We start from the raw sequence: 25954 nt of genomic DNA, 5'->3' as shown, positions 1-25954 counted from the left end.
GGGTTTTTTTTGGTTTTGTTTTGTTTGTTTGTTTTTTTTTTGTGGTTTTTTTTGTTTTTTTAAAAAAGAGAACAGATCAGACACTGAGAGGTTTTGATAGGATGACCACTTCAATCTTTGATTCAAGAACATGGTACATACAGTACCAGAAGGGGCTGAGTGGCTCTTTTGCAGACTTTAGACTCTAGTAGCCATGTAAGAATGTGCGAGTGGTTGTGTCTTGGGAAGGCACATGTTGTGTGTGTGATATATGAATGAGTGGACATGACATATAAAAGCTTGTGTGTACAGCAGGGTCAGATGTTCTGGTGGGTGGCTAAGTTTAGATCCACCACTAAATGTGTTGATCTGGACTCTTACAATGGATTTTGCAGAATATACGTTTCTGTAAGAAGAGATGGGCACAGGGAGGATATTTCTTGAGCACATTGTCTGGGGTAACATTTGCCAGTTTTTTCTTTGCAACCTAAGGCATCCTGGAATAGCTTGGAGCACTGTCAACAGTGCCCATTCATCTGGAAGTTTTGTTAGCCAAGAAGCCAAATAAAGGGGCAGGTGGTCACGCTATCCCATTGTGCTATTTATTGCTGCATGCCATTTGTCAGTATAGAGCATGCAGAAGAAGCAGCCGTTTCTAGAAATGGCTAAACAGCTACAGGAATGAAATGGCACCTGTCCCAGAAGTTGCTGTGGTTGTTTACTTCCCCTCTCTCTCCCCTAATAGATTGGTGATGAACCTAAGAATAACTTGACTTTCTAAAAATGTAGCCATTACATAAAGCCTGTCCTCCACTAAATGCTCTCTAGATTTTCCCCAGCCTGTGAGCGAGCGGTGCTGTGCATAACCTCAACTTTGTATTCTCAGAGCAGGATCCCGATTGTCCATTAGTTTCAACATATCTCAGACCCGTGGACTTTCCTTGACTAGAGAGTTGTGTCGTTAGGTCCTTGCTTTTTGAGAACAAGGAGGTAAACTGTCCTGACTTTTGTTTAGCAGAGAATTCATGTGTTTATTATTCTCCCTCCTGCTTACATTCACAGTCCTCTTCCTCGATGCTTCTCATCAGGTCAGACACAACTGCATACTTGCGTGTGCCCACGCTTGCTTACTAGGATTAGAAGGCAAATCCACAGTGTGACAAGTGGTTGGTGGTGCCAGGAAGACCCTCCTGGGAGTCTGCAGTGGATGCACATTAGGCTCCATGTGAGCAGGAAGAGAGCTCCTTCCTACCTCGGGCGGGTGAGCTGCAGCGGGAGGAATGCAGCCTCATCCAGAGCTTAGCTAAGCTTCTCTTTCTTAGTAACTCAGTGTAGCTATGGTGACTCTTATCACCCACTGTTCTTCATTTGACAACTCTTCTTTGTTTTCCCAGAAAATACTCACTGTGTTTGCCAAGCTTCTGGAAATAGCTACACCCTTTTGTGGTGGAGGATGGCATGGCCGTGGTCCAGAGCGGCAGGATATTTTAGCTGTTGCTTGTCAGCACAGTGAGATGGACGAGTAGCGTCTCAAAAACTAACACTTTTAAGCACTTCTACGATAAGGTGCTCAGGCTACAGGGCTGGAGCCTGTGTTCGTGCTTGAGATAAACTCCCCTGTCAGTGCCACATTCACACCTCCCCTGTCACATTAGGCACCCCATAGTCCTGCCTTTCCCACTAGTCACTTGCTACAAAGCCTCAGCGCGGGGGTATCAGGCCCTGTGCCTTTGTCTAGAGTCCCCAGGGGCTGCATTGCTCCATGTGCCCTTGTGGTGACATTGAGGTGGCTAGAGGAAATACTGTGGATTGGAATAGATTTGTCACCAAGAATTGTCACCCTGAACTTTCTTTGGACTCAGCTGCTTCTCTTTAAGATGTGCTGTCTGGATAAAGGAGAAAGGTCTTTCACTCCAGAGCCTGAAGGATTTTTCAACCTATATGGAGCTGAACTCTTTAATCTCATAAATGATACAGCTGTATTGATGTAGGGAAGGCTTTGGCTATTTGCACAAATAAAAAAAAAAAATTGGCTTACAGCTCCATGTGTGCACAGACAGCTTCATGTGTGCACATCAGCAAATAGCACTTTTACGCACAGTTTGCTCACACTGAGTGGAGCAGTCAGGCTTGAGTAGCAGCTGCACATGGAGGGGCTGTGCAGTATGTCTGTGCATTCCTGGTGGGCAATAGGAAATGTCAAACTTGCTTCCCTGTCGGTGATTTAGCTCCATGGCCTGTTCAAAGGGGGTCCTAAATGCCAGCTTTAAGCCTGAACTTTAACACCTTGGTTGCTGTGCCCCATTGCGGAGAGTAGGAGGTCCAAAAGTATGTTTGATCCATGTCTATCTGAACTTCCCGATCTGGGAGCAATTAGCGATAGAACAAGAGGGAGTGGGTTCAAGCTGCAGCAGGGGAGGTTTAGGCTAGACATTAGGAAAAAATTCTTCACAGAAAGAGCGGTCAGACGCTGGAAAAGGCTGCCCAGGGAGGTGGTGGAGTCACCATCCCTGGGTGTGTTTGAGTCGTTTAGATGTGGTGTTGGGGGATATGGTGTAGGGGAGAACTTTGTAGAGTGGGGTTGATGGTTGGACTCGATGATCCCAAGGGTCTTTTCCAACCTAAATGATTCTATAATTCTTCTGTGTATCGACTCACTCTCTTCCGCAAGAGTGGTCTCCGTCTGCTCTGCTTTGAAGGCTGGATGGGAAAGCAATGCAATAGTAAGCAGTAATGGACAGGTAGGGTAAGAATACAACCACGCGATCTGAGTTGGACATGTCACTAGTCCTTTTTACAGGAACTAGTGCTTCAGTGCTTTCTGAAATGTGGGAGAACCCTCCAAAGGATCCTCATTTGAGCACTTAAAACCCATCTTTGAAAAAACCCATCTTGTGAACACGTCTGTGCTGAAAACCCTTACTTGTTCTTAGTTAAAACCAACACACTAGTATGGCTCCTCTTTGCATAGCTGATAGATGCCACAAAACTTTGGAGACAGAGAATGCTTTTAGCTTCCCTTGCCCACTGGAGATGCTTCGCATAACTTCTGCATTGTTTGACCAAGAGGATTTGTTTTACCATGTCACCTCCCTGAGGATAGCAGCACATTTTTTTGCTTAGTGTTGAAGTGTGAAGACCATTGTGAGCCATGACATCATATCACGGGCCAGAGCAGATCAGGAAATGACCAAGAAGGCCTAAAATATTGGCCATGGGAAGAATGAATGGAGGAGAGAAGGGATATGATACAGCAACGTTCTTTAGCCTAGATAGGTCAGATGCACCTGACAAGTGTAATCGGGAGAGGACATCTTTGACACTTTAGCACATGATGGTATTTTAGTGCAGAGAGATGGTTTGTGAGAGGTAGAGGTGAACTAGGGTGCAAATCCACTAGATGACATGCTAATAAATCAGAGCTGCCCTTAGACAGTAAGGAGTAAAGGGGATACGGGTCTGAACAGCTAGACTGCTCCAAATCTGACCTTTCTTTAGCTCTAGGAGGCTTAAAGCAAATTATGTGTCCTGATCTCTAACCACAGCCAGCACAGTCATTCCCTCCAGGCACATCAAAACTACCACTGAGGACAGACACATATGTATATTAATGGCTACGGCTGGTTTTGGGGGGAGTGGAAGAGAAAGAAGGTGGTAATAGAAGAAAAACAGCAAACCACATTTTCTAGAAAATATAATGTTTTTTGAAAAAATAAGTTGTTATAAGTATTCGTTCATAAACTGAATAGTTTCAACTGTTTTTGAACTGATCTAAACCAGAAGGGGATTAGTCAGTTTAATTAAAAAAAAAAAAAAAAAAAAGGTTTGTAAGGTAAATTATCTCTGAGGTCTCACTCAGTGGGTTACAAAGCTGAAGGCTTGTTTTGGTCCAGGGTTCCAACAGCTGTGGGCTTATCACTGAAGTCGGAGCCAAGACAAACCTTTGGGCTGGGTCATGTCGGTCTCATTTTGCCCACAGCACAGGAGGCCTTAACTAAAGTCCAAACAGACCTCACTCGCAGACAGAGCTGGTGTTGTCGTGCTGCTCATTTTGTAAATAACCTGCTTTCCAAATTGCTAGAGCACATTTCTCTCTTCTCGGTAGTTTTCTCTCCTTGTGTCAAGCATTGAGAGCAAGATGATATAGCTAAGCTTATCTCTTTTGGGTCTTTTATTCTGTAATTCTATGGGACACGGGATTGGCCAGTGATTAAAGTATTGCTTTGCGAAGTGGAAATGTGCATCACTCTCGTGATCTTGTCTGCAGTCTGAACAACTGTTTGTATTTTCCCCCTGCACGAAGTGTGTATGATGCTCCCCTGTCTCACGTGGTATTAGGAAACTCGGTTGTTGTCTGTGCAGCTATGGCAAGAATGAATGAGAGCCTTTGCAGATACTCAGTAATTGCCTAATGACCAGAAAGCTTCTACCGGAGGAGAGAGGCTGTATTTAAAACTTCTATACCTCTTAACTGTAACACTGTGTGGCTTTCCAGAGCTATTTTTTGCACATCCCTAATCATTATACTACTGTACTTTAAACCTCAAAACAGATCCCTACTTACACAGGTCTGAGAGCTTGATTTGGTACCCCTTAACTTAGCTTCAAAGCAAGTCCCTTCATTGAGACAACAAAATGTCCTGTCCTTCCAGGCTGAGCTTCTAGGCGCAGTGCCCGCTGATTCGTTCCCTAATGATCCTGCCAGCTTGAGGCTGCTAAGCACAAGTGTTGGGGAGCCATGTGTGGAAGGCAGAAAGTTCAGAAGGCAGGAATTCCTGGAGCAGCAAGAGGAGGGGGGCGTGACAGGAAGAGGGGACTGATACTTTGCTGAAGAGCCCATCACAAATAGTGCAAGAATAACAGTTCTCTGTCATGGCTACAGATTCCCTTATCTGGGAGCGTTAAGCGGTGGAGCCTGTCAACACTTCTGCCTCGCGCCCTGCTCTGCACTCAGCCGCCTGCAGATACAGAGTGGCTTGAACAAGTTCCAGTGCTCGCTCTCGGAGCTTCCCAGGACCCTGCCGCGCGGCACCGTTGGGCAGCCAGGTGACATCACTGCCAACAGCCATGTAGGCGCTTCCTGTGTCACATTCCCAACTGAAGAGCCTCTTGCCAAATCCTTGTCGTTCTACACAGTCTTTTTAGGAACAAATGGTCTAATTTTAGCCTGACTGCCACAAACACCTTCCTGAAATAGACTCTGACTCTCTCCTGCCTTGTGCATGTTCTTGAGAGTTTAAAAACAAAATCCCTGGTCCTTAGGGTCCACAGCTAAGGCCTCTGTCAGCCTAAATTTGGGCAGTAAGAAATCCCAAGCAGTGCAGTGGGGAAACTGCTGTCACTGTTAGACCTGTACTGAGCTGAGTGAGGGCAGGAATGTTCCGGAGAGGCAGAAACTCCGGTGATGGCACATCACAAAGTTCTTTGGATCTGGTCCAATCTGGATAAGTTGTTCTGTATTTCAAGGACTTTGCAATAGAAAAAACTTGTTGTTTTCTGGACTGGCTGCAGCCAGATATGACATATGGAAGTACAGTGAATGGACTGACCTAGTGTCCTCTGTGATTTCCTGGGACAATTGCTCTAATAACCATCCTTTCTTTTTGGGGCCTAATGAGATGGGCACTGGCCTAGGAGTCAATAAACTGTGGTTCTGATCCCATAGCAAAGTCAGTTCATATCTGTCTGTGCTGTGCAGCAGTGACCTGCTTTGAGAACAAGTAAAAGGCACTCACAGAAGAATTAAGAGTTCCTGTGAGATGAGGACAAGGAGCACAAACTCCACAAAATCACAGGGATTTTATGCTCCTGCCTTTTGTTGTTTCCATGAGTTTGATTATGCGAGCTCTTGTACTGAAGGATCAATGCAAGCCTGAACTGCTGTTTTTAATTAGCAGAGAGTAAAAAGCCACGTCTTTAAAGAACTCTTTAAATAGGGAAGGAAAAAATGTTTTCAGGCAGCTGTTGTCTTTATGTCACTCTCTTGGGAGTGACACACATCCCCTTTATGTTCCTTTATACCTGCTAATTAAGCAGCTCCTTGTATCTGCAGGTCAGTTGATCAGCTAATGGACTCCCTGTAGTCTCCGATGCACGGTATAAATAGGAAAAGGCAAAACGCCCTTGGGGATCTGACTGGATCCCATTCTGACGTGTCCATGGGGCTTTTTCTGAACAATACTGAAAGCAGGCGCATCAGACAAAGGACAATAGCCCCCGAGGCTGATACCCTGGGGTTTGCCAGGGTCACTGGCTGTATGGCCTAACCTCTGCAGGGTGGGAGACTATTAGCCAGGGGAGCTTCCCAGCTTGCCATCATTCAGCTGAGGACTAAAAATACTGTTGGCTCACATAAGGTGAATGCAAAGTGGCTGGTGTTACTGAATAGTCTAAAGGCCAAACCCCTGGCACTTGGCTCCAGCTGCGCTTTAATGGATGAGAACAAAAGTGGCAGTAGGGCTTCATGTGCTGAGCATCCCAGCAGGAGCTGGGAGTATGCCAGCACAGTAAAGGAAGGGCAGAAGGGACTTGGGGACAGGACTTCTCCATTCTGGGTGAGCACCTGAATTACCCCAACTACTGCACAGTCTGGGATAGCTTTTACTCTCCTTCTCTAGCAGTATCAGCCAGGATCTGTGAAATGTCACAGGCAATAACTTTGTCAAACTAATGAATTTCAATGAACTATTTTTCTTTCCAGCTTCCCACTCCCCTCTAATTTTGATACGTCTTTAATAACAAACTTCTTAACACCCTGAAAAGCAGTGAGGAGCCCACAGGTTAGGTAACTTACTGGAGGTTATTGAACAAGTTGTTAGCAGAGTCAAGTGCTCAGCCTTGGTTTGTTGTTTTTTTTTTTGGCTTCCACTTCTGCATCTGGGCCACAGAGATCATCCCAACTGTCCTGGAATATGTGAGAGTAGGGAACAGTTGTTGCCAGAGTGGCTTTGGGAATCAGGACCATCTAGAAGCTAACAAATACTCCAGGATTTTCTCTTTTCTATTTAATTTTGTTAATCTGCCTCCCTTCTAACCTGCTCTCTGTTTTCTGTTCCCATTTAATGCCTTGCCTTAAAAGACTTGTTTCGCCCTTCTAGCTTCTCTGTCCTTCTCTGTCTCGAGGAAAATGCTATGGCAACTCAGTGACGTTCCCTTCTTCTCCTTCCACTGCTCGTGACAAAGTGTGTGTGGGGGGACTGGAGTCCAGTCTTTTCTGGGCAGCCCGGAAGGATGCTTAGAGCACTGTTGAGGGCACCGTTTATGAGCCGGGCCTCTGATGCCACCTGGCGTTAGTCTGGGAAAATGCCGATTATTGCACCGCCCTGCGCTGGCTTTGTGAGAATTCAGGTGTGAACAGGCTGGCTGAAGGGGGAAGCAGAGATTCTCGTTTCTAGATCTGCTGCGAGGACCGTCGCAGCTTATTTGCCAGACTCTGCATCCCATGTATGTACATCCCAGTGTGACTGGTGCAGGATGGGTAAAAAAACCCATATGATCTTTATGGAAATGAGGCGTAACCCTTGATGCTCAGGGAAGGCTGTGCAGAAACTGACTTTGCATGTCAAACTCAAAAATGGAAACTGTTTTTATCCCTGCAGGATTTGTCTAGTCAAAGGTATGTCTCTGTGCCTTTGACTAGGTTGAAATCCACTACCCCATCTTAGAGTAAACGCGAGATTTGGCATTGGTCTGATCCAGACCCAAGTTTTCAGTCCAGAAAATGTTTCATCTTACCAAAAGTCAGCCTCAGAGTTAGGCCAGCCAACCTGGTACAGCCTCAGTCTTCATCCACTTCAAGGCTTGTTGTATGTTAGGCGTACACAACCCAACAATCTTTGGAAACCAAGTCACTATATCAAAGCATCAGCCATATGCATAGAAAGCAGCTCATCACTTCCTCCTTCCCCTCTGGAGAAGGACTGTTCAGAGTTGAACCAAAGCATGTTTTCTTAATAAACACTAATTGCTGTCTATCATCAAGCACACAGGGCCATTTTCTACTATTTTCTCAATTAAAAATCCACACTGAAGCCTCTGAAGAGATGAAGATCAGAACAGGCTCAATTTTCCATGCAAATAATTTTGCCTCTGATCTTGACCCAGGATTTTCATAACAATTAGAGACAGCATGGGGCTCCTGTGGCGCTGAGCTGCCCTGCGGTACCCAGCTGTCCCTCTCCCTCTCCCCCGTGGTGTTCCTTTCATGCCTGCTTGTGAAGGGATATGTGCACCTGAGGCATTTTCCTTCGCTGACTTGAAAGTCATGGCTCTTCAACAATATTTCTCTCAGTCCCCCCTTTCCTGTTTTTTTAATTGTTGGGTTGTGGGGTTTTTTCCACATTTGATCCCACTTGCTGAGTGCTGACAGGAACCAGATGAAAGGATTCCAGCCTTTCAGTATCAGTACTGGGCATCAACCTAGATTTATATATATGTTTTTGAGTACATGTGATTGTGTGTGTGTTGTGCGAGCGCGCCTGTGCAGCCTCCACACATCTCCAGTAATACATCATCAAGCATTTTAAAAAACCAACAACACATCACCATCCCCTTGGATTCAGGAGACTGACTTTAAAAAGAGTTATTTTTTTGAAGTGTTTGATTTGTATTCCTCATGGCTTTCTGTGATGCAGCTTGCTGTAATAGGGTTTACATTTGTGTTCTTTGGTGTGAAAGTATTGGAGCAACTTACCAGCTACCTTAATGGGAAAATCTTAGCCACGTTCTTGCAGATATCTTTTAACAGAAATGAAATTGTATTTGCACCAATGTTGGTATTCCGTGTAGACAAGTTCTGAGATCTGGGGAGGTGGGAAGGGAAGTTGTGCTTGAGATGGGCAAAATATCTTGTTAGGATTTTATAAGTTGTGAGACTGGAGTGAGCATTGTGATCATTGAAGCAAAATCCTGCGTGAGTTGAACCACTGAATTTGCTTAAAATAATTCTGGCTTGAACTGGTGAATATATTTTTTATAACACCATCTGATCTTGATTTATAAGACACTAGGGCTAGAGTCAGTTCTGTGGTTCATGTAGAAACATGCATATTACATTTATTGTAAATATTTCAGCCTCCAATTTTGGCTTGCTTAATTGTAAGACCAAATGGTTCTTCAGCTGACCTTCAGAGATCCCCAGCCCTTGAGAGCAAGTTGACCTCGTCGCCTCAGGCTAAGCTTGTCTCTCACAGAGCCTCACAGGCACTGCTGCAGCGACTGTCCCTCAGCTGACTGAAAAGAGCAGCTCCCAGCTTTCATTTCAACCTTATATGATGTTTTTCAGTTGTTCTTATTGGCCAAGTGAACGACAGAGGTAGCCTGACCAGCTTCCTTTGAAGCCCATAAAGCTACTTTTATTTTGGCAAGAAAAATAATATTAAAAACAAAGACCAATTTCCGCTTTCCAAGCATGACTTCCTCTTAAATACATGCTTTTATTTTTGTTGCTTTTTGCAACCATTAAGCACCGCCTTGCCTCCCTTAAAAAGAACTTTAATCTGCGAAGATCTTTCTGGTTTGCAGTAGTGATGCTCTACATGGACCTGTTGATTGGGAGAGGAGATGGGCCAAACCCTCTCCCCCACACTTCCCATCAGAATGGTTCCCTCTGGAATTGCTCAAAGGCGGCAGCTAGCAGGATAGGGTTAATGATATGTGCAGACCACTTACAAATTAATTAAACTCCATGTAGAGTTACTAATTGTGAACATCAGGAAGTAATTCAGTTTACTTTGATTTCTCCGAGTCATATGTAGAAGAGGAATTTATTATGCTTTGCTCATCACTGCAGAGGAGTCTTTTCCTTCAACAAGAAAAGCAAATTACAATCTGATGGGAGAAATAGCTTGTCCTTCTGACGTCTTCCATGCAGGTCGGCTGCATCTTTGTCTCACCATCAACCCCCCCGGTGATTGGATAAGGGAAAAAAATACATGTATGGAGAGGAGATTCCTCTGTAGTGGAGAACAGCTGGAAAGACAAAGTGCTGCAGAGATTTAATAGAAGTAATTAAATATTGTTCCCACTTCATTTGCATCTCTGAAACAGTGATCAAAAAGAGCAATTAACCCTTTTTCTTCTCCATCAGGGTCTTGCTACTCCCTCTCCTACTGTCTACAGTTATACATGCCTTGCAAGTGATAGTTTACTGGGGAGAGGTACAGGCTAGCCTGAAATAAGCTGGCTCCAGTTCTGAAAGTGTCCTCACTATGTCTGGACTTCTCTGGCTAGATTCTGTGTCACCTACAAATAGAAATCTAGAATAGCTTTACTGGAGTGAAAGGAGTCACATTGCTGTACATCTTTTATCTATCGTTCATGCTCCTGATGGAGCTCCACCTGCGCTTTTGTAGCCTCTCCTTGTTTAGAGACACCTTTCTAAATTTCTGTTGGTGTTTTAGGTTTCCAAGTAAACATACTAGTTAAAAATGTGAATTGTGGCGAGGACAAAAAGAGAATGTTATTTAAAAGAAATGTGTGTGCCTGGGGCAGTCCATTTCTTATCTTGTCACATCTCTTCTACAAAACCTGGGAGAAACTCATTTTTCCACATTGCTTTAATACCGTGGTCTCCAAGCTGTGCCCTGTGTTCTAAACTGGCACCTTTGTCACCTTCCCCCAAAGCAAGCGAGCCCATTGAAGTGAGGTTCTCCTGGAGGCTCTGTTGGGAGCTCTGATGAAAGCCATTCCTCTGCTTCTGGCTGGAGCCGTGGGTGGCACTCTCAGGGCTCCAGGCTGGTCTGGGACTCCCTTGAGTGTGACTGTCAGGGCTCTGCTCAGCCAGTGCTGCTCCCACAGCGCCTGCGCTACGCTATGGACAGAGAGGAACACACTTTAGAGCTTGCATTTGTACCCAGCAGAGCCTTCCACTTGCAGGACAAAGACGCGAGTTCTACATGTCTTAGCCCTTAGTGAATGGCACATTATCTAGGACGTCTCACCCTGCTAAACGGTCACCTCCTTACTTGTTGAACAGATCCCTGGCTATTTTCCATCTTCTTTTTCTTGGAGATTGCTGGATTCCAGTGACACACCAGGCTGTCATTTTGGACACTGTAGTTCTTGTTACCAAGAAGCCAGTAGGTTTTCATTTTCCCTTTGCCCTGGGACAAGAAAAGCAGAGAGCAGAAAACAGCTATTTTCATGGGATGTGAAGCAGAGAATCACTATGGGCCAGGGCTACCACCTGTACTGCATTTGTTATCTCTCCTTCTCTCACAGGTAGCTGATGCTTGGGTAAAGAACTGTAATTTATATGCAGTTTGGGTGCTAATAATTCTTTCAGTTCAGAAAAAGGCCTTGCTGGTCACTGGCAGTATTTCTAAGGGTTTAAAATCAGCCTTACACCCATGTGTCTTGGTAACTGAATCCTAACACTTGACCCATGTTCATGTGGTTCCATGCAGACGCAGACAGAGCAGCTGTATTTCAAAGCACGTGGTAATATTTTTGTGTCAATTAGGAGGAGTAATGTATAGCCACTTCCCAGCTGAATTAGCAAAAGAACCTTGGGGCCACAGTTAAAAATTGACTTAAAATTCACAGAAGAGCAATGGCCAAATCTATCCTATCTCCTTCCTATCTCATTAAACTCCTTTACTGTTGCAAAGTTACAGAAAAGCTGTTACCTTGACTTCAATTTCTCCTCTCAGTTCAATTTCATATGCATCGTCTGTGAGAAGAGCGTCGTATGTAGCGGAACTGATGTGGATCTTCTGCGCTAGGATTCAGAACAGAGCACTAGAAATGAATGATTGCCCTGTACCGAGGGCCCACACGCCAGCCCACCTGCAGTTGTCAGCCCAGTGTTTCCACCCTCTCTTTGGAAAATGTCAGGTTGAGGAAGAAGCACAGAGAAGGGGAAGATGCCTTAAACGCTGGTTGAGGACTCGGTGACACTGTACACAGATGTTGGCTAAAACATAGAAGCAGTTCAGCAGGTTACCGGACCCACTGACGTGACGTGCGGAGCTGCACTGGGCATCTCTGCACAACAGCACGGTACAGCAGGGAAAATGGGTGGTATTGGTAGCAAAGGCAGCATAAAAGGCTGAACGAAGGAAACATGAGCTGCCCTCTTCTATGTAGCCATGGTGTTTCTACCTAATGCCTTTGTGTTAAAGGCCTTAAAATCAAACTCAACTTACCTTGTGCTATTTGGCTTTCGTCACCCTCTTTCTCCTCTTCCAATGGCATAAGGGATGTGACCCTACTTGCCCACATGAATACACAAGAGTTTCTTCTGCTTATTTGATAACCAGTGTATGTACAGGGATAGTGGGGACTGCAGTAGATCTACGGTAATTAGTTCTCTAGCCTGGCGTGTGCCGCAGAGAATGCTCCTTCTCCTCTACGAACCTTATTTCACACTTGGCCATGCCCAATGTGAGGAGGTGTTAGGGGGTTTCTTCTCACTGCAGTACCTGAGAGACGCAGAGTGCGGGTGTGAGCCTGACTGGCGCGTAAAGAACACGCAGATTGTGCCCGAGTCACTTACGCAAGCTGGTGGACTCCATGCGGGAGGCCGTGTTTACAGTGTCCCCAAAAAGGCAATACCGAGGCATTTTGTACCCCACAACTCCAGCCACGCAGGGTCCTGAGGAAATACAGAGCAGAGAGACCCCAGTAAGAACCAAGTGGAAAAAGTGCCGGGAGGTGCCAAATGCAGACACCTTTGCTAGTCACTCTGGATCCTCAGAGAGCAATGGTAACGGGAACACTCGGTGCATCCAGGGCCTGGCTGCACAGTATGTATATTTATATGAATCTATGATTTACTTAAGGAGAGAAGTCACTATTTGATTAGCTGTAGCTAATGGGTGCTGATATCAGGGAAGATGCACTTTGCCAATACTAAATTGTTTCACAGCCCTTTCTACAGCGGTGCATGCAGAAGTCATTTCACCCCACTGTTACTGCTGGAACCAGGAGAAATACTCATCCTGGAGTCTGCGGGGAGTCAATGGCTCATACAGAAATGCAGAATTCTTTTCTCCTCACATAATTAGACTGTCCTTTATTCTCTTTTTCTCATGTCTCAGCCCCCGTACCTGTGTGTATCCCAGCCCGCAGCTGCAGTCTGCCCGTTGGCATATGAGGGATCACAACCTGACGAACTGCTGCCACCAGATCCAGGGACATTTTGGCAATCTCGTCGGCGTGTTTGGTGCCATTCCTCTCTGGCAGGCCGCTCACTACCATGTAGGCATCACCAATGGTTTCCACCTGATAGAGAGGGGCACATGTCACTTAAGTGGTGGGCACCAAGCTTTTCTTTCAAAAGGAAATAAGAATAAAAGATGTCTTGGCTGTCCAACGCTTGCCAAGCTACGGCGTATTCCCAGTGTGATCGCGGGTCTTGGATTTCATGGCTTTTGTCCAGCTGCCCTGGTGTATTTGGTATTCACTAGGGAACAAAGTAAGAAAGATTTGAACAACTGCCAGATTCCTTGCCTGCAGGTTTGTACGCACCTTGTAAACATCATAAGACTCAATCCTGCTGTCAAAGCAGACGTACAGATTGTTGAGCATCTCAACGACTTGCAAGGGAGTACAGGAGGCGGCAATGCTTGTGAACCCCACGATGTCCGAGAAAAAGATAGTCACCTGTGGCAGGGAGAAGGAAAGGGGGAAGCTGAGGTCTGCAGGCAACAGCGGCAGAGCCTTTGAAGAGTTCAGGGATTTGGGAAATTCTGAGCAGAGCAGCCTAAGGCACAGGCTGCGCAGAGAACCAGTGTTGCAGAACTGAATAGATACAATCCTAAATTAACACGCTCTGGCTTTGAATTGTTCTCTTCTCTGTTACTTTGACAGATAAAATTATGTTTATCTCCAAAGTTTATCATCTGCATTTCTCTGAATACCTGGTGCTAGATGGGAGACTGAAAATCAAATACTTTGGATCTTGTGAGCAGGGATCAACACGCTTCTTGTAGAATTAGTGTCTGGTTTTTCTTTTAAAGCGATTTAAACTGTAGTAGAGATGAAAACTAGGTATCTGAACAAACTGCGAAATAAGAACTCAACTGCTGTCTCTGCTCTTGTTGAATTAGGAAATATTAACTGGATTTTGTTTTTCTTCGAGTGATATTTATCTCTTACTCTCAAGTAATTTACGAAGAAATTAACTTTAAAAAAAATAAATCAGATTTATAAAAGAAAGAACAACAGAAACCATAATAACTGAATTGAGGAAGGGAAATGTGTGTTATAGGTGTTGGCAAAGAATTAAGCGTTTCTTCTCTGTGCTGCCTGAACTTTGACAGTGTTTAAACTGAAATTGCTCTTTTATTCATCTTTGGTAATACCAATTAATCCAGAAGAGCCACCTTTTCACTCCCTGCCTTGGTTCAGCTACTTTTGATGTCATGACTATTGTGAATTGTAATTAATTGTGCAATTACAGGTTGCTGTTTCGATAATGACACCTACAAATTATATGCAAACATTTATTGTTGTGTTGCACAGCTGAAAGTAACAGAGCATCCAGGGAAGAAGAGTGAATAGAATTGCAATTACTGTAGCGTGGGGCTTTGGCTGTGGGCTGTGCAGCGCAGCTGCCACATCCAGCGCTGACAGCAGCGTGCGTGCGGTGAGGCAGAGCTGCAAATAGATGGGTGCCTGGCTAAACTCTGCCCTTGTTTTTATGTCGACAGGCTTCGTTACATTACACACTTGAGGCTACGAGATTCTCCATCCCTCTCATCCTTCTCTAAGTCCCATTACAGGGAGGAAACTCAGTTCTTGCTCCTGTGTACTCATGATCTAGCGATGCTGGCTGGCTTTCGCGAGTAGACTCTTAAACCCAAAGAAGACAACTTGCCAACATAGGATCTTTGACATCTAAAGCTACACTTCTGGAAATTTCAGCTCTTCTTCCTTCCCCATCAGCCTAAGTGCTTCCTGGCACATTGTACAGCTCGTTCCAAAACCCATTGTGGATGTTTGGATTTCTGTCCACACTCAACTATCAGTGCAAAACCAGGTTCCTCAAAACAGTGGCAAGGTAGGTGCATTTTTAGGTGAATACTTTTCTATCCCTGGTGACGGCATCCTTTCCATCTGCTAACCTGATCGTAGTTTTCTGCCTCAACTTTTTGGCATTTCCTTAGCTGCTTGGCCACAGATTTTGGCAACATCTGGTGTAAGAGGTCCTCAGCTAGCCGCCTCTCCCTTTTCAAGTCCTCTGTCTTTTCCTTGATGTTTCTGGCATAACTGTGTATCCAGTCTGTCATTTGCTTGAAGGATATCAGGATTATGGGATAAATGAGGCAGGCTATCACTATCAGACTGATCTTAAGGGTCATTGTGGACAGGATTTCTTTAGATTTCTTGATAAGCTTTTCCTGTCCCTTTTGCAGTAGACAGCTCTGTACATAACGCAGTCCCTTTACCAAGGCTTCAATGGACACAAATTCTTCTGAGCCCAGGAATGGGATGAAAAAGGAGATTCCTTCATAGTGGGTGAAAGGAAGCGATAGGTTGATGTTATCCATCCAGCACTTCTGTACACTCGCTGATGAGAAGATAGCATAGTTCAGAATGGCAAAAAATGGATGCAGTGTTGTTTGAAAGCTTGTAGATGCTGGCATTAAATGAGCTTTCAGCACGGCTTCTCTCATTTGAAGGACAAGTTTAAAAGCTACTATGTCTGCCCAGTCAGGATTGTATCTCATAGCTTTGAGGTCTTCATAGGGACTATTAAAACGCTCCAGCAGTTCAGAGATCGCTCTGGAGAGCACCTGGCTGGCTTCAGTATCCCTCGTGCTATTTAATTTTTGTCTCATGTCAGCGATGTAGAATCTACAGATGGAGATTTTCTCCTTCTTGCATTGGCAATTCTCACAATACAGTTCTGCTTCGCTCGCCTTACAGAGGGAATTTAAATTCCCCAACAGCTGAGCCTGAAACGATCTATTCCTCTTGTCTGCTGCTGGGAAGAGCCAGCTGTGCCTTTCTTCCTGCAGGAGATAGATGAGGCGAACAGCCCAAAGATTTTCACAGGACGCAAGTTCCTGAAGGGCTTTCCCTGTGTTTCTCCATATTTCCAAGCTGTTGCTCAAATCAAAGGAAATGGCTCCAAGGAGGCTGCAGAGGGAGACCATGCACGCTGCCAAAATCCTTTGAACTGTTTTTCTACCACCAGCATTGGAGGGGGGAGAACACCTGAAAAAAAAAATTTAAAAAAAAAAAAAAAAAAGAAAAAAGGTGGAGGTGTCTGATCCCTGGGGTGTTTCTTGCAGCTCCTGAAAACGTAACTGGAGCTCGTAGTGATGTTTAACAATTCACGTGCATTCAGAAGCAAAGTACAGGGAACACGCATTAGCTGAACGTTATTGACAGACCTATTTTATTGTATTTGGTTCCACCTGACATTTTATTTTAAAAGAAAAGGTGTAGTAAACAGACTGTTTCCATGACACACTCAAAGCTGCAAAAACACATGAATGAAATAATACAGTTTTTCTGTGAGTATTAGGACTGATGAAATCATTTGCTGTAGGTTTTATTCTCTGTGGTACTTCTATCCAAATCTTAGGGATGCCCGTGAAAAGACGGGTTACTTATTGCAGTGATCACAAACTGGAACTGTTGAATTTTTTTAGAACTTTTAGAGTTTGTTCTTAATAGGAATTTCCCTATGATGAATAATTTGTGTTGATGAGTTCAAATGAGTTCAGATGTTTCCGCAATATGGTCTAAATATTTCAAAAGGAAAAATAATCAAATTTCAGTTTTGTTTGAGTTTTTACAGAAGCATATACATATCCAATTTTTACCTTTTGCGCTTCATGATTACCTTTTCTGTCCTTCTGTTTCATGCTACACATAATTGGCATCTGTGTTCTGCACAGCAAAATAACCTCCAACAATTTTAATTTTCAGAACTATTAATCAATCATTTACACTTTTACGTTATTGATAATCCTGAAAACAACCCAGGATGTTATGCTGATGCTGTTGACTCCTGAACAACTGGGCGACCCTTATTCCCACTGATAAAGAACAAACCAGGGGACTGGGCTGCTGAGGAGTCCATCCAGCTCAGTCCTTTTTAATTTTCCTCTGCATAGTAGACATGATTGAAAAAAGCCCTCCTCAGACCCCCTGCTCTTTCAGATAGGTTAAATTACATTTTTAATAAGATAAATAAGGACTCAATAAAGCCTGCTATTTTTCAGCAGAGGCTGATGTCAGGCAAAACAAGTTCCTGCTGGGCTCTTCGCAGCAGAATGGTGGTCAATGGTTGTAAAGTAGAAGAAAAGTAATAAAAGTACAGTCCCCAAAGATGATAAACAGACATGTTTTCTCATATTTAATACAATTTATGTTTAATAATATATATTAATTTCTTTTCAGTCTAAATGAAACAACAACAAAATGTCTCACTGAAAGGAACCGCAAGCCTAGAAAAATTTATCTCTGAACCCAGATGCATTTCTGTTCTCACAATGAACTTCCAGTCTTTTCCTTATGCTGTCTACTGTTTACCTTTGAGTCGCTTGTCCTCTGTTTTTAATCAATCGTTTTACTTTTGAATCCAGCAGAATACGTGTCAAGAGCGAGAAGAAAAAGACAACAGAAATCCATCTTGATTTTATACCGCCTACCTACCTACCGCCTATTACAATGAAAGAAATAGAAATAGGGGCTTTAATTTAGTACCAGGCTCAAAGGTGGCGATTCAGGTTGTGCTTTGCAAAAAATCCCCATTCGTGTCTGTGTGTTAGCCGACAGCGACAGTTCAGAGGTCTTCACCTGGCATCTGAGTGACTTAAAAATGAGCAACGGGGACATGAAGGAGATGGGTCTGCAGAGACGCTGCCAGCACTCACTGCTAGATTTTACCCTTCCCCTTGCTAAGTCCCAAGACCACCGGGTGTTCGAAACCTCTCTCTAAAAGCATTCTGCAGCACTCCCGCACTCACCTGCATGGACCTGCCTGCACCTCTGCTGACTTCCCGCTGGGCATCGCCGCTGCCTGCTCTGGTGAGTCCTACTCGGGGGTCCCGGCAGCTGCCTTCAGCCCTGCTGGTGCCTCACTGTCTCACCCCCAGCCCGGGAGCTGCTCCTCTGCCTCTCACTCTTCCCGCCGCCCGGCCTCTTCCCAGCCCGCTCACGGCTTCCCCCAGGTGAGGGTAGGAAGCTCCAGTCCAAGACAGGGGAGAGGCTGTAAAAAAACGCTCCGGCATCATCACTAAATACACACTCTGGTCCTGATACACAGGAAGAAGCGACGCGGACACACGTTGTTATTTCATGTTGCAAAAAATAGTTTTAATTGTAGTACAGATAGGTACAATGCTTGTGGTGTTAAAAGCATAGCTTCCCAGCTCTTCGTGATCAAAGGCGTCGTGATTATGACTTTATTCAAACTGTTTTCCTTCTTGGCATTTATCATCCAGTTCCCTTTGGATTAGTAGTTTGCCATAACCTGCAAAAATGCAAAACAAGTGAAAAATCAGATCGTGAAACCCAGGAATTTGTGAATACTACATGTTGCATCCAAGATGCAGGATTTAAATAACTGAAATAAGATTTTTTTGCTTCTCAGTCACTTTTTAGATTGAAGTTTATATTAAATTAAAAGATAATTGATGTTCCAGACTTGAGCAGCATGCGCTGCCTTCTAGAATGCAATTGCAACAATCAGTGTTATTGATGAATACAAATTTGAGTGATCTCTTCTGAACTCATACCAGTAAAATCTTTATGACTATAAATATAGCTCTAGTATAAAGAGAGAAGGCATTCCTAAACACTGAGACTTCTTTAAAAATGAAAATAATTTGCATAACTATTTAAGAAAAGGATACTTTATTTTTGCTTTTGCAGTGCTAAGGGCTTGTCTGCAGTGGTTATTTGTATGGCATGTAGCATCTGAATCAAAAGTGATGCAGCTCCCTGAGTAGGTGGCAGAAATCTCAATCAGAGAGAACCTCAGAAATCGCTTAATGTCTGTATTCTCTAGCAGCAATATCTGGAGCCTTACCGACTGGATCCAGTTATTGTAAGCAGACACCCGGGTGAAGACAGAAGGCTTGTGATAATAGTTGCAGCCCAGGGAAGAGCCAAAGCTGACGATACCGTGCACTTCCCACCTGCCATCAGCACCTTGGCAGTTCAGTGGGCCACCAGAGTCCCCCTGGAAGGAAGGGGCAACACAGTTAATGGCAGTCATAGTATGAATAGCTCCTCACAGCGTTTTTTTTTTTAACCTTTCCTTCCCAACAGGCTTGTTTGTGTCTGAAACCAAGCCCTAAGAGCGGTGTTCTCTGGACTCACGTTACAACTGGAGATGATTCCATCCCCGCCAGCACAAACCATGGTGCGTTTCACTGTGCTTCCCCACCAGCTGGGCTTGGAACAAGTTGCATAGTCCACCACCAGCAAAAGGCCTTGCTGCAGGTCATCTGGAAGAGGTCCATTTGCTGGGAGGGAAGAGAAACAAAGGAGTCATGGTACCAGCTGGCACTGAAGAAAGAACAAAACTGCATTGTTAAGTTTCTCCTAGGATCTGGGTACTATCCCTCCAGGTAAGAAACTGCACAGGGGCTGTATTGAAAGAGAAGCTGTATAATCCATTCCTTAGCTCCATTCTTTAATATATATGTATTAAAAAGGCCTTAATTTACTAATATTTTGTATTCCATTTAAAAACGTCTCACTGTTAGAGAAATAAAGGGCTGCTCTTTGTTCAGGAGTTTGCAATTCACTTATCACTCTAGGAATTGCCTCTTGAGCTGAGCTGACACTTCTGCTGGCGCTTCTGAGATTTTCTTCGCTCTACATTTATTCCCTTGTGTGTCTTTTCAGTTACTCAGCGGGGTACGTTAGCATTAGCAAATTCACCAGTCTGCAGACTGTTAACATTTGTGTTACAATAGCTTCTAAAAGCTTAGTATAGGGCCCTCTAGTGCATTACTAGCCCCATTACAAGCAAAATAGACTTGAAAGGCAGGGAAAAATCATACTGTGTGAGTGAAGTGGGGCCTGATAAACCACCTCGCTGCACTGAGGTTGAGGGGATCTTGAGCACCATCAGCAGCCTTTTTCCAATCAACCCCAAAGGAGAAGGTAGTACTGAAAGATGTTGTTCCATAATTTTGCAAATGTCCGAGTACTTACTCTGCAGTCTTCCCCATCCCGTCACGTAGCAGGCGGTGTTGGATGAGAGGATGCTCTGTGCAGGGGGGAGGCAGGCCAGCTTAATGTGGTTAGTTAAGGTGACGTGCTCGGTGAGTTTGATCAGAGCAATGTCGTACCTGTGGTCATACGCACACATTTGAGAGTAGGGAAGAGAAAGGGAAGGGATGAAGAGGTTTGCAAATAGATTAAGACGCAGTAGCGTGAATACTTAGAAGTTATACAGCACTCGGCATATTCCAAAGAGATGCAAGGGAGCAAGGAGGCCAGTACCTAAGCAGTAAAGATTCCTCCATCCTCAAAGCAATGGGGAAACCCATGGACTGGAAGACTATTCTCTGCAGAACTGTCCACTTTCCTGCTGGCAGCTTTCTGGAAATTGCCTTTTAGAGGTTTTTTTCACCAAAACCAAGCATGTGTTAGGACTAACTCCAAGGAGCTGGAAACTGAGTAGATTTCTTTGCTAATGCCCTTCGCTTGCAGCAGGACATAGGAGTCCTTCAGCAACAAAGGTATTAATACCATCGATCAGTAATACTCTGTGTTTATGCCGGTTATGGGAGAGCTTCAAAGGGCATTGTATAAATTAATTCATTCCCTTCCACTGTACAAAAGAAATCATTGCACAGAACAGCTTCCCACCCAAGCATAAACATGCAAAATCTGAAAACAGTTAGTCAATAAGCAATTAATATTGAAAGTGCTTTTTCTTCTCTTGAGGGGGAAAGGCGCAAACTGGAGACCCAATTCTTATCTGTGAGCAAACATTTAGAAGTATTACTGTAAGCTGTAAGAGGTGGCTCTAAACATTGACGCGTTTATCTGCCATGACTCAGGGTGGGTGGGATTCAGGCAATTTGATTTTGCCCTGCATCTAATAACTGAGAAAATACTTGCCACCAACTTACCCATTTGCAACATTCTGTGGATTCCAGTTCTCGTTAACAATGATTTTTTCTGGAAAAAGTTCAACTGATCCTTCTTCCACAGCTGCCAGATTGTATTTTCCAAGAAGTACTCGATAGTTCCTAGAAGAACTGCGCAAGAAAAGGAGTAACAGTTACGCAGCTGCTGGCTGGCTGCTTAGGCATCTGCATCTTTGCCACCTGAGAGATTCGGTAAGAACATCCTTAAGACCGTAATCTCACATCATGTGCATGATTTATCTGGAGTTGAGCCAACGTCTGACTGATTTGCTAAGGACAAAGCTAGGCTTAATAATCATTTCATCTCCAAGCCGTCCTGCCAACTCCTGCTGAAGGCTTCATTAACAAACTCAAGATGCCTCCAATCTTTGCAGGATTCAGCTTGTGTTCTTCAATGAAGTAAACGATTTAGACTGCTTTTTGGGCAGCGATAAACAGCTTCACCGATAAACAGCTGTGTGACAGATATAATATGTAGGATTTATAATAATAACATGCAGCCAATCCTTCTTATTTCATATTGTGACATTTTCTGCAACTTAGTGTTACAATAATCAAGAACTGTATGTACATATTCAAGGACATACATTACCAAACCAAAATGGGGTTGTCTTACTGGAAACAGTTTTGACGATGAAAGGGCATAGCTGTACCTGGTCATTTCTTTGTTATGCTGCCCCATAATAGGAAGAACTTACTGAAAATGGCTGGTATATTCACAGCATTTGTGATTATTTCCTCAGGGAGTGGATTGATGAGTTGATCTGTGGATCTCACTGCCACATATATTATAGAAACAGGCAACAAAGCTGAATTTTAATAGCAACTTGAAATCATAATGACATTTGTAGTTATTTACAGAAAATGAAGAGTATATAATTCAAGTAATTGTATCAGGGGTTTTTTCCCCCTTCTACTTTTATTTTAAGAAAACGAAAAGGTGCAATTCTTCTTCTGACCTAGTACTTGCAATCAAAAGATATGATGTGAAACTCAGAGCTCTTACTTGGGAAAGGGAGAACTAGTGTTAATATGGTTTTGCGTCATCTATCTCTGGTCATGCCCCGCTTCCTGGGAACAGACTGTAACTCCATTTTTACCTGATGCAGTGGGCAGCTGTCATCACCCAGTTGGTTGCAATGAGGGTTCCTCCGCAGGTGTGGTACCATTTGCCATTTGAACTGAATTGAAGGGAAGCCTAGGATCAACGGAACAAGTAAGGTTCAGATTTTTGCTTGCTGATTGTTTTCATTGTTGCACTTTCTTCATACACCCAGAACACAACTTGCTGCTGGAAGATGGTGGGAGGCTTTTAAGCAACACATTTCCAACTCCTGGACATAGAAAAGGTTTCCCTCCTTCCCTATTGTCCAAAAGCTTGATTTTTTTGTTTGTTTGTTTAATGTTGTTTCGTCCAAAGCTCTCGCTAAACCTGGCCCAAATAGAGCATTTCATTTGCTTCAGAAATGTGTCTTTTAACTCCATGTATAACTGTGCTCCAGTAAGCATCGTATACTCCACTGAACTTCACAGTCATCTTGCTTAAATATGGGATGGTGGCTAAGACTACGGAGAGAACACGAAAGCCTGCGTAACCAGCAGGAGGTGGCACATTCAGAACTTTCTTAAAAAGATTGGAAACTTTAGGATTAATCGGAATGTAATAGTCAAAACCCTAAGATATGACAGGCAAGAGGCATCGAATGAAACATAAGACCTGGTTTTGTGCAGCCGTGTTGTGTGAGGGTGGCACAACCCCGGTTGTGCCGGGGAAGCACAAAGTGGCTCACCTGCCAGGGCCAGCTGTAAGGTCTTGCGTCTTGCCCTCCGACAACTTTAGACACAGAGGGTGGGTAGGCAGGAACCCCGCAGCCAAAGGCTAGAAGATACACAAAATAGGATGAGTGTTTTAAAAGTAGGAGCCTTAAAAAAAAAAGTCTGAGAGGCTTTTTTTTTAAATATAGGCTGTCTGTACACAACACTGAAAGGTACAAATATAGGCTGTGATTTAATGTGGTACAAACGAAGATACAGCCATCAGGCAAAACTGACCAATGTTATATAAAGCCTTTTGAATGGGTTAATTTTTCTTACAGATAATCAAATCAAGTTGGCTTAGCCAAGTTCTCATGTGTCAGCTGAGATGCAGCTCTTAACCAATGCAACAATTTGATGTGGATTAATTGTATTTCAGTGTATCGTAGCTAAGTAAAATAACTTGGAATTCCCTGACGGCTGAGAGCAGTGATGCTAATGGAGCCCCTACAAGAAGAACAGAATAGGACAGCACCTAGTTACTGTTCCGAGAGAACAGCCTATGCTGTACCTCTCCGCTTTGTTGCAGAACGTCTGATTTCCCTAACAAAGGAAAGTTGCTGTTAGCTTTTAGTTCATTTTTCCTTTCAAACTAATGCTGAAATTGGGTACGTACCTGCAGCTGCCAGAGTCAACACAGCAAAGAGGATTGCAAGCATGATGCCGGTGAGCTGTATGCTGCAGGCTCTGCTTTGCAAATCATTTTATATGTTATCCTTTATCTCTGCGACACGTGACTTAAAGTGTAGTGCTGTTCTAATACCAATGGAAAACTTGTGCAATTGTGGGATAAATTTTTATATGCACAAGTGTCTGTAAAAAAAACAGTTTAGATGGACCTTGGATCCAGGCTGTGTAAACAACTTAGTAAGAAAAAATTCCGACTGAGCTGCATATTATCTGTAGCAGGTGCTTGCTTTCCCATTGTCTTGAAAATTCGTCGCAAAGGTGTTTTCAGAAGGAAAATGTGAAATGAATTATTCTAACACTTAATGGCATGTCAGCAGTAACGCTGTCTGATCTATTCAGACAGTGATAGATTCAGGCATGTCAGCGGGGTTGGATTAGACGATCCCTGGGGGCCCTCTTCCAACCTTAATTATTGTATGATTCTGTGATTGCTTGAAATTTTATTTTGTTCTGGTTTGTTTTGTGCCTGATGGCAACTACCACTTTGTACTGACTGAAACCCCGTATCTTCTTTTCTAGCTCAAGTTGCGTGTGTTTTAGCATGCCATGCTTCTTCAATAAAACAGACTGTAATCACTTTGAAGTGGAAGATGTTTCAAGCAATACCAAGAACCAGCTGGCCGTGACGATGGAGAAACACTGGTGTAGCGCGGTGAGCCAGACTTCATTTCTTTCCTGTTTCCCTTCAATTGTTAGATCAGTAGCACATCCCTGGAAGAGAACAGGGTTCCTGTAGCATTGCAAATGAGCATTTTTACACCCCAAATCAGCATACTGACCCATGGCATAATGCAGTGTGAGCTTGTTAATGACAAAGAGTAAACCATTTTCACCAATAGGACCAAACAGGCAAGAGCAGGGATTTACACCACTACGGAGCTGCTGCCACAAAAGAAAGCGTCCTAATTCATTACTGGACATTTGAAATCAATGACTTGATACCAATACTTACCCTTGTGTCTCTTTTTTCCTTTTTTTCTTCTACTACTGGAATTTTCCATCCTCTCTCACGTTTCCATCCACTTACCCTTCACCTGAAAAACTGTTACTGGTTATTTAAAAACAAAACATCTCTATCCCATAAGCCAGGTCACACACAGGGAGCAAACTTACTAGAATGGAAACAAATACCATAATGCCAGTTTTGTAACCAGAGTTGCGTTGAACATAAAGACCAAACTAGAGGTTTCAGAAAAGCTGAAATAAATCTGTTGTTTACTGTCAGTATTAACAAGCAGCAAACCCTGATTTTCATAGCTTCCATTCAGCAGTAGGTACTGATTTGGATGAAAGATGCCTGGAGCACACATGTGGAATGCAGAAATATATAATGCTTTGCTGTTTTGTCTGCTCCTCAAGAATGTATTATCCTGCCCAAACAATAGCACTTGGGAAAGCTGCATTTTGAATTTCAAATGGAATCAACCAAACTCTGTTCTGGCATCTTGTATTTATTATCTGACAAAAGCATAAATTGGGATTAACTGAGTGCAGAATTGAGATTCTAAAAATTTTTTTCATTAATTAGTTGGCTCTCTTCTTAATGCCTGAATTTGCAAGATAAACAACATACTATGCTTTTCAGTTTAACCATGCCACTATCGTTTTCGCTGAATACTAACTAAAAATTAAATATAAATTTTGGATGTTCAATTACTCTTCCAAATTTCCTGGTTTATGACTGTGCTTGTAAACGTGGAATTATTGTTTAGGTTTTTTAAGCATTTTTGCAATCATTTCACAATTAACCTTCTATCTTACACACTGTAAATAGAGAAACCCTATTCTTTCTTTTTCCCTTTCTTTGTAAAGGAATTCTGATACAGTTCTTTTATTATATGGAGGGAAGGCTCATAAGAATAATATTTTTAATGTAAAAACCCTCTCAAGGCTTTTTTTGATGTTGGTTTGGTTTGGGATTTTTTGTTCCACTCCTGCTGTATTTAAGGGGTGCTTATCCATCTTTTCCAGGTCTAGTCTAAATAGGCTGAAGTATCTTTCTTGGACTCAGCGGGCATCATACTGTTGGCAGTTCTGCAAGTGAACATCAAAAGCCTCAGCCTCCAGCTGGTACCACGGTGGCTTGGAAACAGCTCCCCAGAAGCTCTTATCAGCTTCACGCCAGATGTTTCACAGAAACTAAGCAGCTCATGGGCCTTCAGTAAGAAAGAGCAGGAACTTCTGGTATGTTCTGTTAAAGTGTAATAGCTAATATCTCTTTAATACACAATGTACTTAGTGTACAATTTATAATGTACTCTGTTGTTTCGCTATCTTTAGCCTGTTCCCTTGTAGGGTAGTAACTATGCTAGACCAATTAGTAAGTGGAATAGTCCGCAGGTAAGTAACAGACACTGAAATCTGCTTTTCTGAGGGAGGTTTTTCATCTGGAACTAGAC

General features: G+C 43.5%; 2 protein-coding genes across 3 annotated transcripts in view; one reads left to right on the top strand and one right to left on the bottom strand.

The window, feature by feature from the left end:
• CLCN6 (chloride voltage-gated channel 6) overlaps positions 1-19347 on the top strand; it is a 66850-nt gene extending 47503 nt beyond the window's left edge. Inside the window, exons 24-25 of one of the 2 annotated variants that reach the window (XR_008469552.1) lie at positions 17526-17967; positions 19213-19347. The gene's annotated coding sequence lies outside the window, so the exon portion shown is untranslated. Of the gene's footprint in view, positions 1-14633; positions 14984-17525; positions 17968-19212 lie in introns of those variants that run through there. The other variant, XR_008469551.1, reaches the window with a different exon arrangement.
• LOC128918503 (chymotrypsin-like elastase family member 2A) lies at positions 18251-24081 on the bottom strand. The gene is made up of 8 exons (XM_054222765.1): positions 23482-24081; positions 22841-22929; positions 22151-22248; positions 21033-21161; positions 20107-20243; positions 19264-19409; positions 18971-19123; positions 18251-18412 (listed from the first exon to the last, which is right to left on the bottom strand). Exons 1-8 carry the CDS (start codon positions 23522-23524, stop codon positions 18395-18397), a joined length of 813 nt encoding a protein of 270 aa, XP_054078740.1. The 5' UTR covers positions 23525-24081; the 3' UTR covers positions 18251-18394.
• Positions 24082-25954: the final 1873 nt, after the last annotated feature.

This window comes from Rissa tridactyla, chromosome 16 (assembly GCF_028500815.1).
Source record: "Rissa tridactyla isolate bRisTri1 chromosome 16, bRisTri1.patW.cur.20221130, whole genome shotgun sequence".
NCBI classification, from domain to species: domain Eukaryota; kingdom Metazoa; phylum Chordata; class Aves; order Charadriiformes; family Laridae; genus Rissa; species Rissa tridactyla.
This window is presented reverse-complemented; position numbering and strand designations above follow the sequence as displayed.

Excerpts from the sequence above, each read along its gene's own strand:
- LOC128918503 (XM_054222765.1), bottom strand. The coding sequence starts at position 23,524 with ATGCTTGCAATCCTCTTTGCTGTGTTGACTCTGGCAGCTGCAG. Across the intron at positions 22,249-22,840 it reads CTTACAGCTGGCCCTGGCAG|GCTTCCCTTCAATTCAGTTC; the intron begins GTGAGCCACTTT and ends CGTTGATCCTAG. Across the intron at positions 19,410-20,106 it reads GGGATGGGGAAGACTGCAGA|CAAATGGACCTCTTCCAGAT; the intron begins GTAAGTACTCGG and ends CTTCCCTCCCAG.